Source organism: Taeniopygia guttata, chromosome 10 (genome assembly GCF_048771995.1).
Source record: "Taeniopygia guttata chromosome 10, bTaeGut7.mat, whole genome shotgun sequence".
NCBI lineage: Eukaryota > Metazoa > Chordata > Aves > Passeriformes > Estrildidae > Taeniopygia > Taeniopygia guttata.
Genome location: NC_133035.1, coordinates 18,091,245 through 18,103,361, shown reverse-complemented (window position 1 = coordinate 18,103,361; position 12,117 = coordinate 18,091,245). Strand labels below are relative to the sequence as shown.

The 12,117-nt window shown below is 45.6% G+C and overlaps 2 protein-coding genes across 3 annotated transcripts; both read left to right on the top strand.

Annotated features, from left to right (window-relative positions):
* Positions 1–5,719, top strand: SNRPA1 (small nuclear ribonucleoprotein polypeptide A'). Of its 2 annotated transcripts, XM_012574323.5 has the most exons (9): positions 27–214; positions 854–1,001; positions 1,481–1,559; positions 1,915–1,961; positions 2,587–2,689; positions 3,351–3,430; positions 4,568–4,643; positions 4,991–5,084; positions 5,533–5,719. In XM_012574323.5, the coding sequence occupies exons 1-9, from the start codon at positions 133–135 to the stop codon at positions 5,589–5,591; spliced, it is 768 nt and encodes a 255-aa protein (XP_012429777.1). In that variant the 5' UTR covers positions 27–132; the 3' UTR covers positions 5,592–5,719.
* A 243-nt stretch (positions 5,720–5,962) lies between these two features.
* SELENOS (selenoprotein S) lies at positions 5,963–11,661 on the top strand. Its single transcript, NM_001199750.1, is given in 6 exon segments — positions 5,963–6,079; positions 6,193–6,327; positions 7,855–7,961; positions 8,648–8,737; positions 8,831–8,906; positions 10,856–11,661. Coding segments are annotated over 6 exon segments (570 nt in total). The 5' UTR covers positions 5,963–6,003; the 3' UTR covers positions 10,942–11,661.
* Positions 11,662–12,117: the final 456 nt, after the last annotated feature.

The following is a 12,117-nucleotide window of genomic DNA, read 5'->3' as shown; positions in this document are numbered from 1 at the left end:
GCGCTCGGCGCTCGGCGCGGTGTGCTGCGGCGGCGCGGCGCGTCCCGGCCCGGCGTGTCCCGCTGTGTCTCCGTTTATCGCCGTTTATCGCCGTTTATCGCCGTCTGTCGCCGTTTATCGCCGCGTGTCGCGATGGTGAAGCTCACGGCGGAGCTGATCGAGCAGGCGGCACAGTACACCAACGCCGTCCGCGACCGGGAGCTGGACCTGCGCGGTGCGCGGGCCCCGCGGGGCGAGAGGGCCGCGCTGGGAAGGGGCTGAGGGTGCGGGCCGGGTGGGTGCGGGTGTGTGGCGGGGCCTGGCGGTGGGGCCCGGAGGAGAGGCTGTGACGGGGTTTCGGAGGGTCCGTGATGGATCTCCCAGTGGGGCCTGGTGCCTTCTGCGGCCGGAGGTGCGGAAGGAGGACGGGGGCGCCGCGGGGAAGGTGCTGGAGGGGCTGCAGCGGCGGGGGTGGGGATGAAGAGCGCCTGAAGAGGCTGCAGTGGCTTCGGGACCTGCGGGGGATGTGAGGGGGTGAATCACAGAGTGCTAGAACGGTTTAGGATGGAAGGGAACCTAAAGATCATCTCGTGCCAACCACCAGAAGGGAATTCTGTGGGGAATATGGGAGACGTGTGCCGTGGTGGTGAAAGGTGGGTTCGGCTCGGAGTTTTGCTGAGGTTTTGCTGAGGGGGAGGATGAAGGATTCAAAAAGCCATGAGGGCTGTTGGGTTCGGGAGAAGAGTTTGGTCTGGGAGGTGTTTTGTCTGAGCCTTATCAGCATCCCCAGTGCATCCCGATTTGCCCCCACACACTGTTCTGCTCTGCTCTGCTGTGGGCACCATCTAATCCCTGCCCTGCACTCTCTCTCCAGGCTATAAAATCCCTGTCATTGAGAACTTGGGTGCCACTCTGGACCAGTTTGATGCCATCGATTTCTCTGACAACGAGATCCGCAAGCTGGACGGGTTCCCCCTGCTTCGGAGGCTGAAAACGCTCCTCATGAATAACAACAGGATTTGGTGAGGACTGTGCTTTGTCCTGATGGGACTCTGGGCAGAGGAAAATGCTCTTGGGGGAGAGGAGTGTGTGTGTCTTTCAGTGCTGGGCAGATGCAGGAGTGTTTGTTTCAGGCAATAAAATCAGCACTGAGCACTGTGTGGGCCCTCTTTCAGTGTCCTTCCTGATTCAGTGCAAAAGTCAGTGTTTGTTTCTCAGCCAGGACAACGAGATCCAGAGTTTGGGATCTGGCCACATCTTTGGATTTCAGTAATCAGCTCCAGAAAGACACGAAAAAAGGGATGCCTAAAAGGGAATGGATTTAAACCTCATATTGCCTAATATTCTTGCAGTGATTTATTGCCAGCTTTATTAGAAAAGTGTTTTGGATCCTCACCCAAACTTCTGCCAGTGTCAGACTGGGTTGTTGAGTTTCTCTGTATATTTGCACCATTGCTAATTCCTACCCTAAATGAAACCTTTGATTTTTCTTGTTCTTCAGTCGGATTGGTGAGAACCTGGAGCAGGCTCTGCCCAGCCTCACAGAGCTCATTCTTACCAACAACAACATTGCTGAACTGGTAAGCTGGCATGCAGGATAAAGCTAAACAAGCTTAAAATTTGTGGTTTTCATCTCTCTAATTGACCATTTTCCTGAGAGTAGTGCCACATCCTTTTGGTAATAGTTGGTTCTTTCTCTTTAGAGTTAACATCCTGCAGTTTTGGCAGTAGTTAATGGTGTAGATGCTTTAATGAACATGATTTGCATCATGTAGTGGAACAGCAGTCACAAAGCTTAGTGGTTTTCCTATTAAAATAATTGCAGTAATTTAATTAATCTCAAAAATATATATTAGTTCAGGAACTTTGTTTTCAAATATTTGATTTTTTTTGCTAAAGAGGCTTAAAATTTCTTGCTGTGCTCCCTTTACCCAGGGTGAACTGGATCCATTATCAAGTATTAAATCATTGACTTACCTGAGGTATGTAACCCCAAAAATAAAAGCTGCTCTTTCTCTGGTGTTTGAACTCTGCTGCTGGCCTGGCCCTTTGCTTTGGTCTGGAATGCTCTGCTTTTTATCAGCTGTGACAGATCCTTTATGTCTAAAAGTTGAATTGATAAACTTAATGAGCATCTGGTAATTAATATCTGAGGTTTAATATTACTGACAGACTGTTTCTAATGAGATGTAACATCTCTAGAAACCAATACACAAGTGCTGAAGTGAGTTTAACCTTCAAAAATCTAAACCCAAAAGGTTTAATTTGTTCATTAAAAAAAAGTTTAAAATACATGTAAACAAGGACTTTTCAGTAATAATAAAGTGATGATTCAGTTACTTTTTTGGGGGAGTATTATGATTATTTTGAGGTTGTTCTTAATGTCATCCTTCAGTTAAATCTACTGAGTTGCTAAAGTGCAAGTTTTTACTATAATTTCCATAATATCAAAGAACTGTCACTGGACTTATTTCATGGTGTTATTTGTTGCCTGTTACAGCAGGAAGTACATGAATGCATTTCAAGTATATTAATATATTTCAATACAAGTGTATTTTAAAAAATTTAATATTAAGAGCCTCTTTATAACCTTTATTTACTTCACAGCGTTTTAAGGAATCCTGTAACAAATAAGAAACATTACAGATTATATCTAATTCATAAAGTTCCCCAGGTCAGAGTGCTGGATTTTCAAAAAGTGAAGCTTAAAGTAAGTCTGCTTGCTTTTGATTTAGGTGTTTGGGGTTATTTTTTGGTAGGGTTTTTTTTTTTTTTTTGGCTTCTTTTTAGGTTTTTTGGGTTTGTTTTTTGGGGTTTTTTTTTTGTGGGTTTTTTTGGTGGTTTTGTTTTTGTTTTGGGTTTTTTTTGGTTTTTTTTTGCATTCTTGAAAATTCACCTCTAAGAGCAAACTTGTTGCCATAGTTGTAAATTTTATTGAAACTCTGTAAGTGGCTCTACAACGCTCTCATTGTTTTCTTTCATGGTTTCCTTCTGTTAAGGATATTTTAATTTTATTAAAATATTTTTTAAAAGCTGTTTAATTAAGTTCTATTACCTTTGTTTAGTGTTAACTCTTTCCTGTCCCTCTGGTGTTGGTAGGAGACACCTCTAGAGAAAGAAATGAGCAAACACCAGAGCCCTCAGCTCTGGGTGGGGGATGAGTGTGGGAAAGAGCTCTTCATTCTAAGAGCACGAGGTTGATACAACTTTTGAGTATTTGGGCAATGTTTATCTGTTTGTTCTTACATCTGGTCTCCATGTACCAGTTTCACTGATGAGGATGAGCCAGGGTGTCTTTCTTGGCCAAGACAGAAGCTTTGCAAACTGTGATGTTCTCAAATTAACTTTGTGTGTGTGTGGTATCGCTGTAGGAGCGACAGGAGGCAGAGAAAATGTTCAAGGGCAAACGGGGTGCACAGCTTGCAAAGGATATTGCCAGGAGAGCAAAAACGTAAGATAAAACAAACAAATTTACACTGGCATCCTCCTTCAGAAACACCACTTCCTTTGGGTGCAGTATCAGGCAGAAAACTGAAATATCAGCTGCTGGCAGGATGCCTCAAAAGCTTTGGGAGCCACAGGTGCCTTGTCCAAGTTTTGGATGGTGGTGAATACATCTCAGAACTATTTCTGAAAGAGTTAACTTGGTCAAGGTGGATTCACAGAAGTCAGCAAGCAGGAAACCCTAATTTTATTTTTGTTATTTAACTGCAGAGAGGTAGCCATTATTTAATTTGTGGTTGGTGGGGTTTTTCTCCTTGATGATTGGTTTTGTTTGGCCAAATTATTTTGTTTTATTTCCCAAAATGAATAAATATGTGTTTATTTTGGGAATAAACTGCAAAATCTGCTGTAGTTAGGAGATGAAATACAAATTAAAATCTTTAATTAAGGTATTCCAGTATATGTTTATTTAGTTTCATTGTTAAGTGGTACATCATCTGTTTTGATCAACCTATTTGGTAATGAGAATTCAGATCACAGCACTTCCAAATTAATGGTTAAATAGGAAAATGTCTTGAACTTATTTAGCATTTAAACCTGTAAGAGATGGATTTGAGCTTGAGTTTGTGAATAGAAAGGGATTCAGGTCTGTTACAGTTTTAGAATAAGCAGGTGATCTCCTTAAAGCAGCAGCAGCAGATAACCTTTTTCTTTTGACTGTTAAGATGAATTCCAGTTTAATGTAGGCTTTACTTTATGCTGCTGAAATACCAGATTTGACACATGGGAACAGAAACCCCATTTTCAGTTACTCTTTATTTATCCACCCTGGTTTTGTAATGGCAGCAGACCAGCAGAGTGTTCAGCAACATCCAAATTGAAGAGCTTTTGTCAACTGCCTGATGAATAAAGTTAAGTTCTGCCTCTGAGCAGATGAAAAGGTGGGGGGGAATGGGTCAGTGAGGACAAGTGGCTGGTGTTTCTGAAGGAGGCAATTCTTCACTGTATCAGTTTGTTAACAAAGATAAGATACTACACTTGATGGAATGAAATGCTTTCAAACCTAGTTTGGAAGCATTTCAAGTTAAGAGAAGCAGCTACTCTTCAAAAAGTGTAACAGGTCTTTTTTTTTTTCCTTTTGAAGCTTCAATCCAGGGGCTGGTCTGCCAACAGACAAAAAGAAAACTGGGCCCTCTCCAGGGGATGTGGAGGCAATTAAGGTAAATATGTCAGAAAAGTGGAGGGGAAAAGCTGTCATGGATCCAAACTGAACAAAAGTTTCCTTTGTGCTGTTCAGACAAATAGATCAGTGTGTCCTGGCTCTGGTTTAGGTTCTTTTTCTGTAAGTTTTCTTCTGACCTATCTGTATTTTGAAAACTTAAATGAAATGTTGACCTGAACTTAAGAGTTCTTCTGAGAGGGGAGGTAATAATTTGTCATTTGTAGAATTTTCTAGGACTAGAATTTAGTAGACCTTTCCTAGGTGTTCAGTGTCCCTTAACTGGTAGAACCCTGTGTTTTGTGCTGTTCTGAGGTGTGTGAGGATTCACTGAGCTCTGTTTCTCAGGCTGCCATAGCGAACGCCTCGACGCTGGCGGAGGTGGAGCGGCTGAAGGGTTTGCTGCAGGCGGGCCAGATCCCCGGCAGGGAGCGGAAACCAGGTCACTGTTCTGCTGCTCTTCCTAAACTGAGCCTCTCTCCCCCTTCCTGATGCTCTCTGATCTCTGTGGGGAGCTGGGCAGACAAAGTGTCAGTTTGTGCAGCACATCCCTGGCTCTGTGACGTGCCTGGCCTTGGGTGCAGCTCCAGGCTGTCACCTACCAAACAAGGTGCTCCAAAGTTCATCCCATTATTTAACCAAATGAGATAAATTGCAGAGCCTCTCTGGACCTCTGCTGAGCATCAGAGCTCAGCAATGAGTCTGGGAGCTCTGTGAGATGGATCTCAGCTGTAGGCTGGCCATAGCGCCAGTTTCTGTACATGGGGGCTACCCGATTTTCCTTTCTGTAGAGTTTTTAAACGTTCCTGTTATTTCTCTTCTGCTGAGGGGTGGGAAAAGAACAGCAACGTCTGCAGCAGCTGTCCTAAAACTCTGACGTGTCCTTTCAGGCCCATCGGAGGACGGTGAAGAAGAAATGGAAGAGGACACAGTGCCAAACGGATCGTAGCCCGGGCCGTGCCGCGCTCCGGCCCCCCAGGAGCCCTTTCCCGTCCCGTGCCGTGCCGGTGTCCCCGGCGGGGCCACCGCTCCGGTCCTGCGCATTTCGCTGTTCAATAAACGAGCGCTGCCTTTTTCTCCCGGTGCTGCCGCGTCCGCTTCCGGGGCGGGACGGGACGGGACGGAAGGCGTTTTGGCGCGCCCTGATTGGCTGCTTTGCGCCTGTCCGCTTCTCTCATTGGCCGGCGCAGCCTGACGTCATCTTGGGCACTCTGCCAGAGGTGGCGCGGCGCTTCCTGGCGGCGGCGGCGGACGGGGCGGTGATTGGCGGAGCGGGGCGGGCCCGGACGTGAGGCGGTGGCGGACGGGGCGGTGATTGGCGGAGCGGGGCGGGCCCGGACGTGAGGCGGCGGCGGCGGGCGATGGATCTCGGGGACGGCGGCCCCGCGGCCGGGCCCGGGCTGGGCCGGGGCGGGCTGGAGGCGCTGCAGCACACGGGTGAGGGGCCGCGGGCCGGGGGTGAGCGCGGGGCGGGGCCGGGGCCGCTCCCCCGCCCGGGTGGGCCCGTTGTGGTGCGGCCCGCGCTCACCCCCGGCCTGTCCCCGTGGCAGTGGGCTCGGTGCTGTCCGGCTATGGCTGGTACGTGCTGCTGGCCGCCGTCGCCGTCTACCTCCTCGTGCAGAAGGTGTCCCGCAGCCTGGCGGCGCGGCCGGGCGGCCGGCCCGGAGCGGCTGAGGCGGCGGAGGGTGAGTGCGGAGCGCCGCGGCCCCTCGGAGCGGTGTTCGGTTCTTTGTGCCCCTCGGAGCCGTGTTTGTTTGTTTGTTCGTGCCCCTCGGAGCGGTGTTTGTTTATTTGTCTGTCTGTCTGTTGGAGCCCCGCGGGCCCGGCCCCACGTCCGAGATCCGCGCAGGGCTCGGGAGGCGGAACCGGCCCCGAAGGGATCGGGCTGAGGGTTTCGATGGAGGGTAATGCTCGGGGTAACCTCTCAGCCCACAGGTCCTGAGCCCGAAGAGATCACCGGGAAGGGCTGGGCCGAGGGAAGTTTGGGAAAGGCTCTGAAGGAAAAGCTGTGTCCCCAAGTGACGTGTTTGGGAGTGAAGGAGTGCGACATCTGCTCTTCGGTGGGGCAGGAGCTGAGGGGATGGAGGCTGGAAGCACCTGTGGCCACTTACCAAATAACTTCTAGACTTACCAAACAAAGCCAAAACGCCCAAATCTAAATCCTTTATTGGTGAAATACTTCTATGTACATTCACTTTTTATTAATATTCATCACCCCCTTCCAGTTACTCATTCCCAGTTCCTGCTCTGGCAGGACTGTGTACGTTTGGGGTGTGACACTGTGTGTTATCTTTGGGAGTGTGGCACAGGTTGTAAATCTCACACAGTCACGATCCTGCTGAAAAGTACAGGCTGTGCTCATGGATCTGCCAAATCCATGAGTGCTTGGCACTGATCCCTTGGACACATTGGCCCCACGGTAAAATCTTATTTCCGTGCTCTTATCCTCCTGCTGTTCTTTTGTGATGATAATTAAATGGCTATTTAATTGCCCAAACTGTCTGTAAAATGAAATTATTGAAAATTATTATGTTTCTTTTTCATATTCCTCACTGGATTGTAGAAAAAAAATGAGGCAAACAAATATGGAGAAGCTTCAGCTGCTGGAAGAAAACAGAACACCATTTGGCTTTTTTGGGGGGTATAATTTTCCTTTTGACCTTCACAGGTCACTCATGAAGAGCAGTAGTGACTCAGTGTGGATTTTCTGAGACCTCCAGGTGTCTCCTGAGATGTGTGTCATGTTTGCAAATGATTTCTCTGCTGATGGAGGGTGTTAAATCCCTGCTGCACTGACACCAGCAGGACCCATTGCCAGAAGGAGTGGGAGTGAATGTGGGCTGGTTGCCTCATCCTTCTGCGTAAAAGAAGTTCTCTGGGTAAAAATGGTCCCTGCAAAGCCTAAGTGATATTTCTGAATTAATTTGTATCTAACAAATCCTTCAGAAATAGAAGGAAGTGTCCTTGAAGTGTGAGGTTTAAATTTTATGGTTAGGTACACTTATGTCCTTATTAAAATCCTGCTAAAGTAATTGCTTTAAAACAGTAAAACATGATGAAGTTTAATTCAGCATTATAAACTGAACTTGAGCTGTGATTTTCTGCAAAACAGCTGCAGGGAGAGGTGTGAGTCTTTCCTTATTACAATTCTTTGAGGAAACCATGTAGGATTTACTTTGAGTAGCTTTGCAAACTCTTTCCTGATTTTCTAGAACCTGATGTGGTGGTAAGAAGGCAGGAAGCTTTGGCAGCAGCTCGCCTCAGGATGCAAGAGGAATTGAATGCACAAGCAGAAAAATACAAAGAAAAGCAAAGACAGGTACCCAGAGAGCATTTCTTCCTTTATCTCATAAATTTGTCATCAAGCACTTTGCTGCTGTAAAAGACAGCAGCAAATTGTAATTGTGAGCCAGGGTCACTGTGGGCCTGGTGTTCATTTTTTCACAGGTAAATCTGTACCTGCAGGAGCTTTGTTGTGTGTGCAGTGAGTGGCTGGAGGGGTTTGTCTGGCCTTGAAATTAACTGTACCACGGCACATGTGTGTTTTGTGCTCTTAAAGGCAAATATAAGTGTTAGAAATGTAGCTTTGTAGCTACAGTTTGTAGCTGATGCTTGAAGTAATATTGGCATTAAAAACAAAGGAAGAGTCCTTTCTTTGTGCTGTAGAACTCCACGTTGTGCATTAAATTACTCAAATATGCTTTACTTAGTTCTTTTTATAGACTCAGGGTTTAAACTTGCCACTTGGTTTTGTTTTACCTTCAAAATCTTTTAAAGCATCAAGTGGCCAGAAGAAGTTGCAGATTCAGTCAGTACATCCTGAGGAGGGGGAGAGATGTGGCTGTATAAAAAGAGTAAATTCTTCCATAATCTCAGACATACTGCATCAGATAAATACAGTTTGAGGAGTCTGTTGTAGCTGTTTCTGGGGATTCTGTTAGCTCTGAAATCTTAGTTTTAAGATGAGAACTGAGATTAAACCTGTGTCCTGGATTTGTTCTGTAGCTGGAGGAGGAGCGGCGAAGGCAGAAGATCGTGATGTGGGAGAGTATGCAAGAGGGAAAAAGCTACAAAGGAAACCTGAAACTGAATCAGGTAACAGCCATGTTCATCAGGTCACAGTTGTGTTCCTGTGATTAAGGGAGCTGAAATTCAGATTGAGTAACCTTTTGCTTTTCTGAACAGCAGGAAGTAGAATCTGCTGCCTCTTCTGCCTCAGCAGTCCCGAAATCTAAACCAAACAAAAAGCCTTTGAGAGGAGGTGGTGAGTATGGAATCCTTCAGACACTCTGAGCTTGGAACAGGGCATTTTTCCAGATGTATCTATGGGCTCTGTACCTACTTTTTGTCTTTTTCAAGTACTTTTTGTCTTTTTCAAGGAAGAAACAAAATGTTCCTTACAAACAAGCTCTTTATCTCTGATCAACTGGACTGCTCTGTCCTTTGTGCAAAAGCTGGCAGGAAGTTTTGGGAGTGCTTTTACCTGGGAAAAGAATGTGCCAGTTTTTTTTTGTAAATATCCTTTGGCATAATTTACTTAGATTTTTGTCACTCAAAATTAGAGATTCTTACAGTAGTTCTGGGATCCATCCCCCATTATTCTAGAAGTTCAGTAATTTAGTATCTGGTCTGTCTTTAAAGCACCTGTAGTACTGACTAAATGCAGGAAGAGGGTATTTTACTGTGTATTATGTAGATTCAGATGATGAAAGACAATGTTATGTAAAATGTGATCTTATTTTTCAAATACCACAGTGCAGATCTATTGAATATCTAAATCCTGTTATAAACTCTTAACAACACTCACAAAGCACCAGCAGGTCTCACTGTTAAACTCAGTCACCTACTGGAACCATCTTGATGGATGAAGTGCTTTCTGTGGCTTCACACTGCCCATGTCAGGCTCACTGGCCATGCAGGCAGTCTGCTTCCTCTCCTCTCAGCCCAACAGCCCTTGCCATACCTGCAGGTGCTAATTTGGGTGTATTTTAATAACAATTTTCCATGGTGGAGTGGATCATCCAGCCAGCCTCCATCAGGCTGAAAAGGAGGCCCACTTAGGGTGCAGTGCTGAGTGACTTAGGTGTACGAAATTTGTGGATTCTTGATTAAGCATACTAAACCTCAATAACAGTGCTGAGATTTCTGCTTTGAGTATTGTTCCTGACATTTGAAGGAATCAAATAGATAGATTCATCTTTGGTTGTTTATTGTGAGGGTGTGATGTCTGATGCTGTCAGCTATCTTTGGTATCTCTGTCATGGGATATTTACCTCCCTGGGGGATGAGAAATGCAGGGGTCAGCTGTGCTGAGAGCCAGGATCAGGGCAGCTGGGTTTGGGCACCCTTCCACCTGCTACCTGTCCTAGTTTAATCCTCAGCAAAGTCCTTGCTTAAGTAACCAATTACAGAATTAGAGGTCTCAGATCTCCTGAGGTAGATCAGCATGAAGTGAAAGAACCATCTGTGCTGCTCAGCTGCTCAATTAAGCTAGAAAGCAAAACTTGGCTTTGGTATGAGAAAAACAAATTTCTAAGATGAAGGTAATGCTGGGAGTTTCAGTGGAACAGGTTCCTTTTAAATCCCCTGGTTAGCAGTGCTGCTAGGATTTGGGTTCTCAGGTTTGTGCAGAACAAATTGAAGATGTTTGCCAAGCTGTGACTTTCTGAGTGTGTTCTCCTGACATGAAGTTTCCCATGGTTACAGCATTAGGATGTTCAGCTAAAGTGTATTTGCCTTACTGCCTATGCTTGCCTTTCAAACGCTTTAAAAAAATACTTTGCAGTGTTAATGAGTGGATTTACCTTTTGACCTTCAGAGTATTCCTTGCAGGACTGCAATAAAGGATTGTTTTAAGTCCCTGACTGTTGGGGCTCTTGCAGAGCAGATACACTCTACAGAGTTTACTGTAAGAGCTGCTGTTGCTGCTCTGTCCATCCTGCAGACTTAGAAAAATTAAATGGTAATTCGTTTCAATTTTATTTAATCCAAATTGATCAAATTAAAACACAAGTGTTTTGCAATGTCTTTTAAAGAAATAAACCCTCTCAAGTCTGGATGTTTTCTGAGCTTCCATTTTCCCTAAAATTCTGCGTGTGTGAAGTATGAGCAAGGTGTAAATATTATGAGATCTGTTTTCGGTGTTCCTTGTGTGCTGGTGAAGGGCTGTGGAGGATGAATATTAACAGGGTGGATTTCTCCTGTGTATTCTAGGCTATAACCCCCTGTCTGGAGAAGGAGGAGGGACGTGCTCCTGGAGGCCCGGCCGGCGGGGCCCGTCCGCGGGTGGATGAGGCTAACATCCCTGGTGTCCCCAGGCCTGATCCCACCCCTGTCCCACTGCCTGCAGCTGGCCTGTCACAGCCACTCCTCTGGGGCTGCTTTAGTGCACTGATAACTTAAAACAGTTCTTTCTTTGTTTGATTTACACCGTTTCCAAATTGTAACACACTGGCTGCTCCCAAACCAGAAGAATAGCTGGTCCTCTTAGAGAGGGGAAAGAGAGAAGCAATTTCAGTACAATCAGTTCATTTTCACTCTCCTGTAGAGAGGGAGCATAGTCTCCAGCCAAGGAGATTTAACTGGAATTGTGAGATCTGGGCTTTCTGGCAAATTTAGTTATCTATGCTCACTTTACCTCTGTAAGATGAGGATATTTACCATCCTCAGACATGTTACCAGATTTACCTTCCAGCTAAACACAGTCATTTAGAGAGGATGGATATTATTGTTGGCAGACACCTTGAATTTAGGCAGAGGGACTTTAAGAAAAAGCACAGGTGATCTGACAAACGCCACGGATTTGCACTGAAGGCCAGTTATTGCAGAAGAGCCTCTGTGACAAGCCAGCTTGAATGATGTTTTCCTTATAAATGGTAGACAAACCAGTGAGGATTACTGATGCTAGACAGGAGACAGGGGGATTCTTGCTGTTATGGTTTTTTTTTCTTTTTTTTATTTCAACTGCTTTGTAAAAACAACACACTATTAATATTAAATATAACTGCAAACATCATAAATCTAGTATTTACAGTCTCGTGGTTTTCTACAGCATCTTTTTTATAGAAGGCATTTGTTCTAGTGCAATAAATGTGTATAAAGCAAGGTGGGAGATGAAGTGACCCTGCAGCACCAAAGCTGAGGGTGATGTGTGCTGAGCAGGGCTCTGGCCAGTGAAAGTGTCCCACTGGCAAGTGAGGGGTGCAAGGAGTATGTGGTGTTCATCCTCTGGTGTATGTCCAGCACTGAGGACAGAAAACAAATGGTCATCATAACCAAACTTTCCAAGCATCCCATCCCCTTGATTTTCTCTCTAAAATGCAGCAGAAAAAATGAAATCCAAGTTGTCTTTGGAGTGAAATAATTCCTGTTGGCCTAGGATAAATGTCCCTGAGTCCAGTTACTGCTCCTGAGCTGGTCTGTGGGCATTGGGGTAGGGAGCAGTAGATCCTTAGGGCTGTTTGAGCACTTGTTTC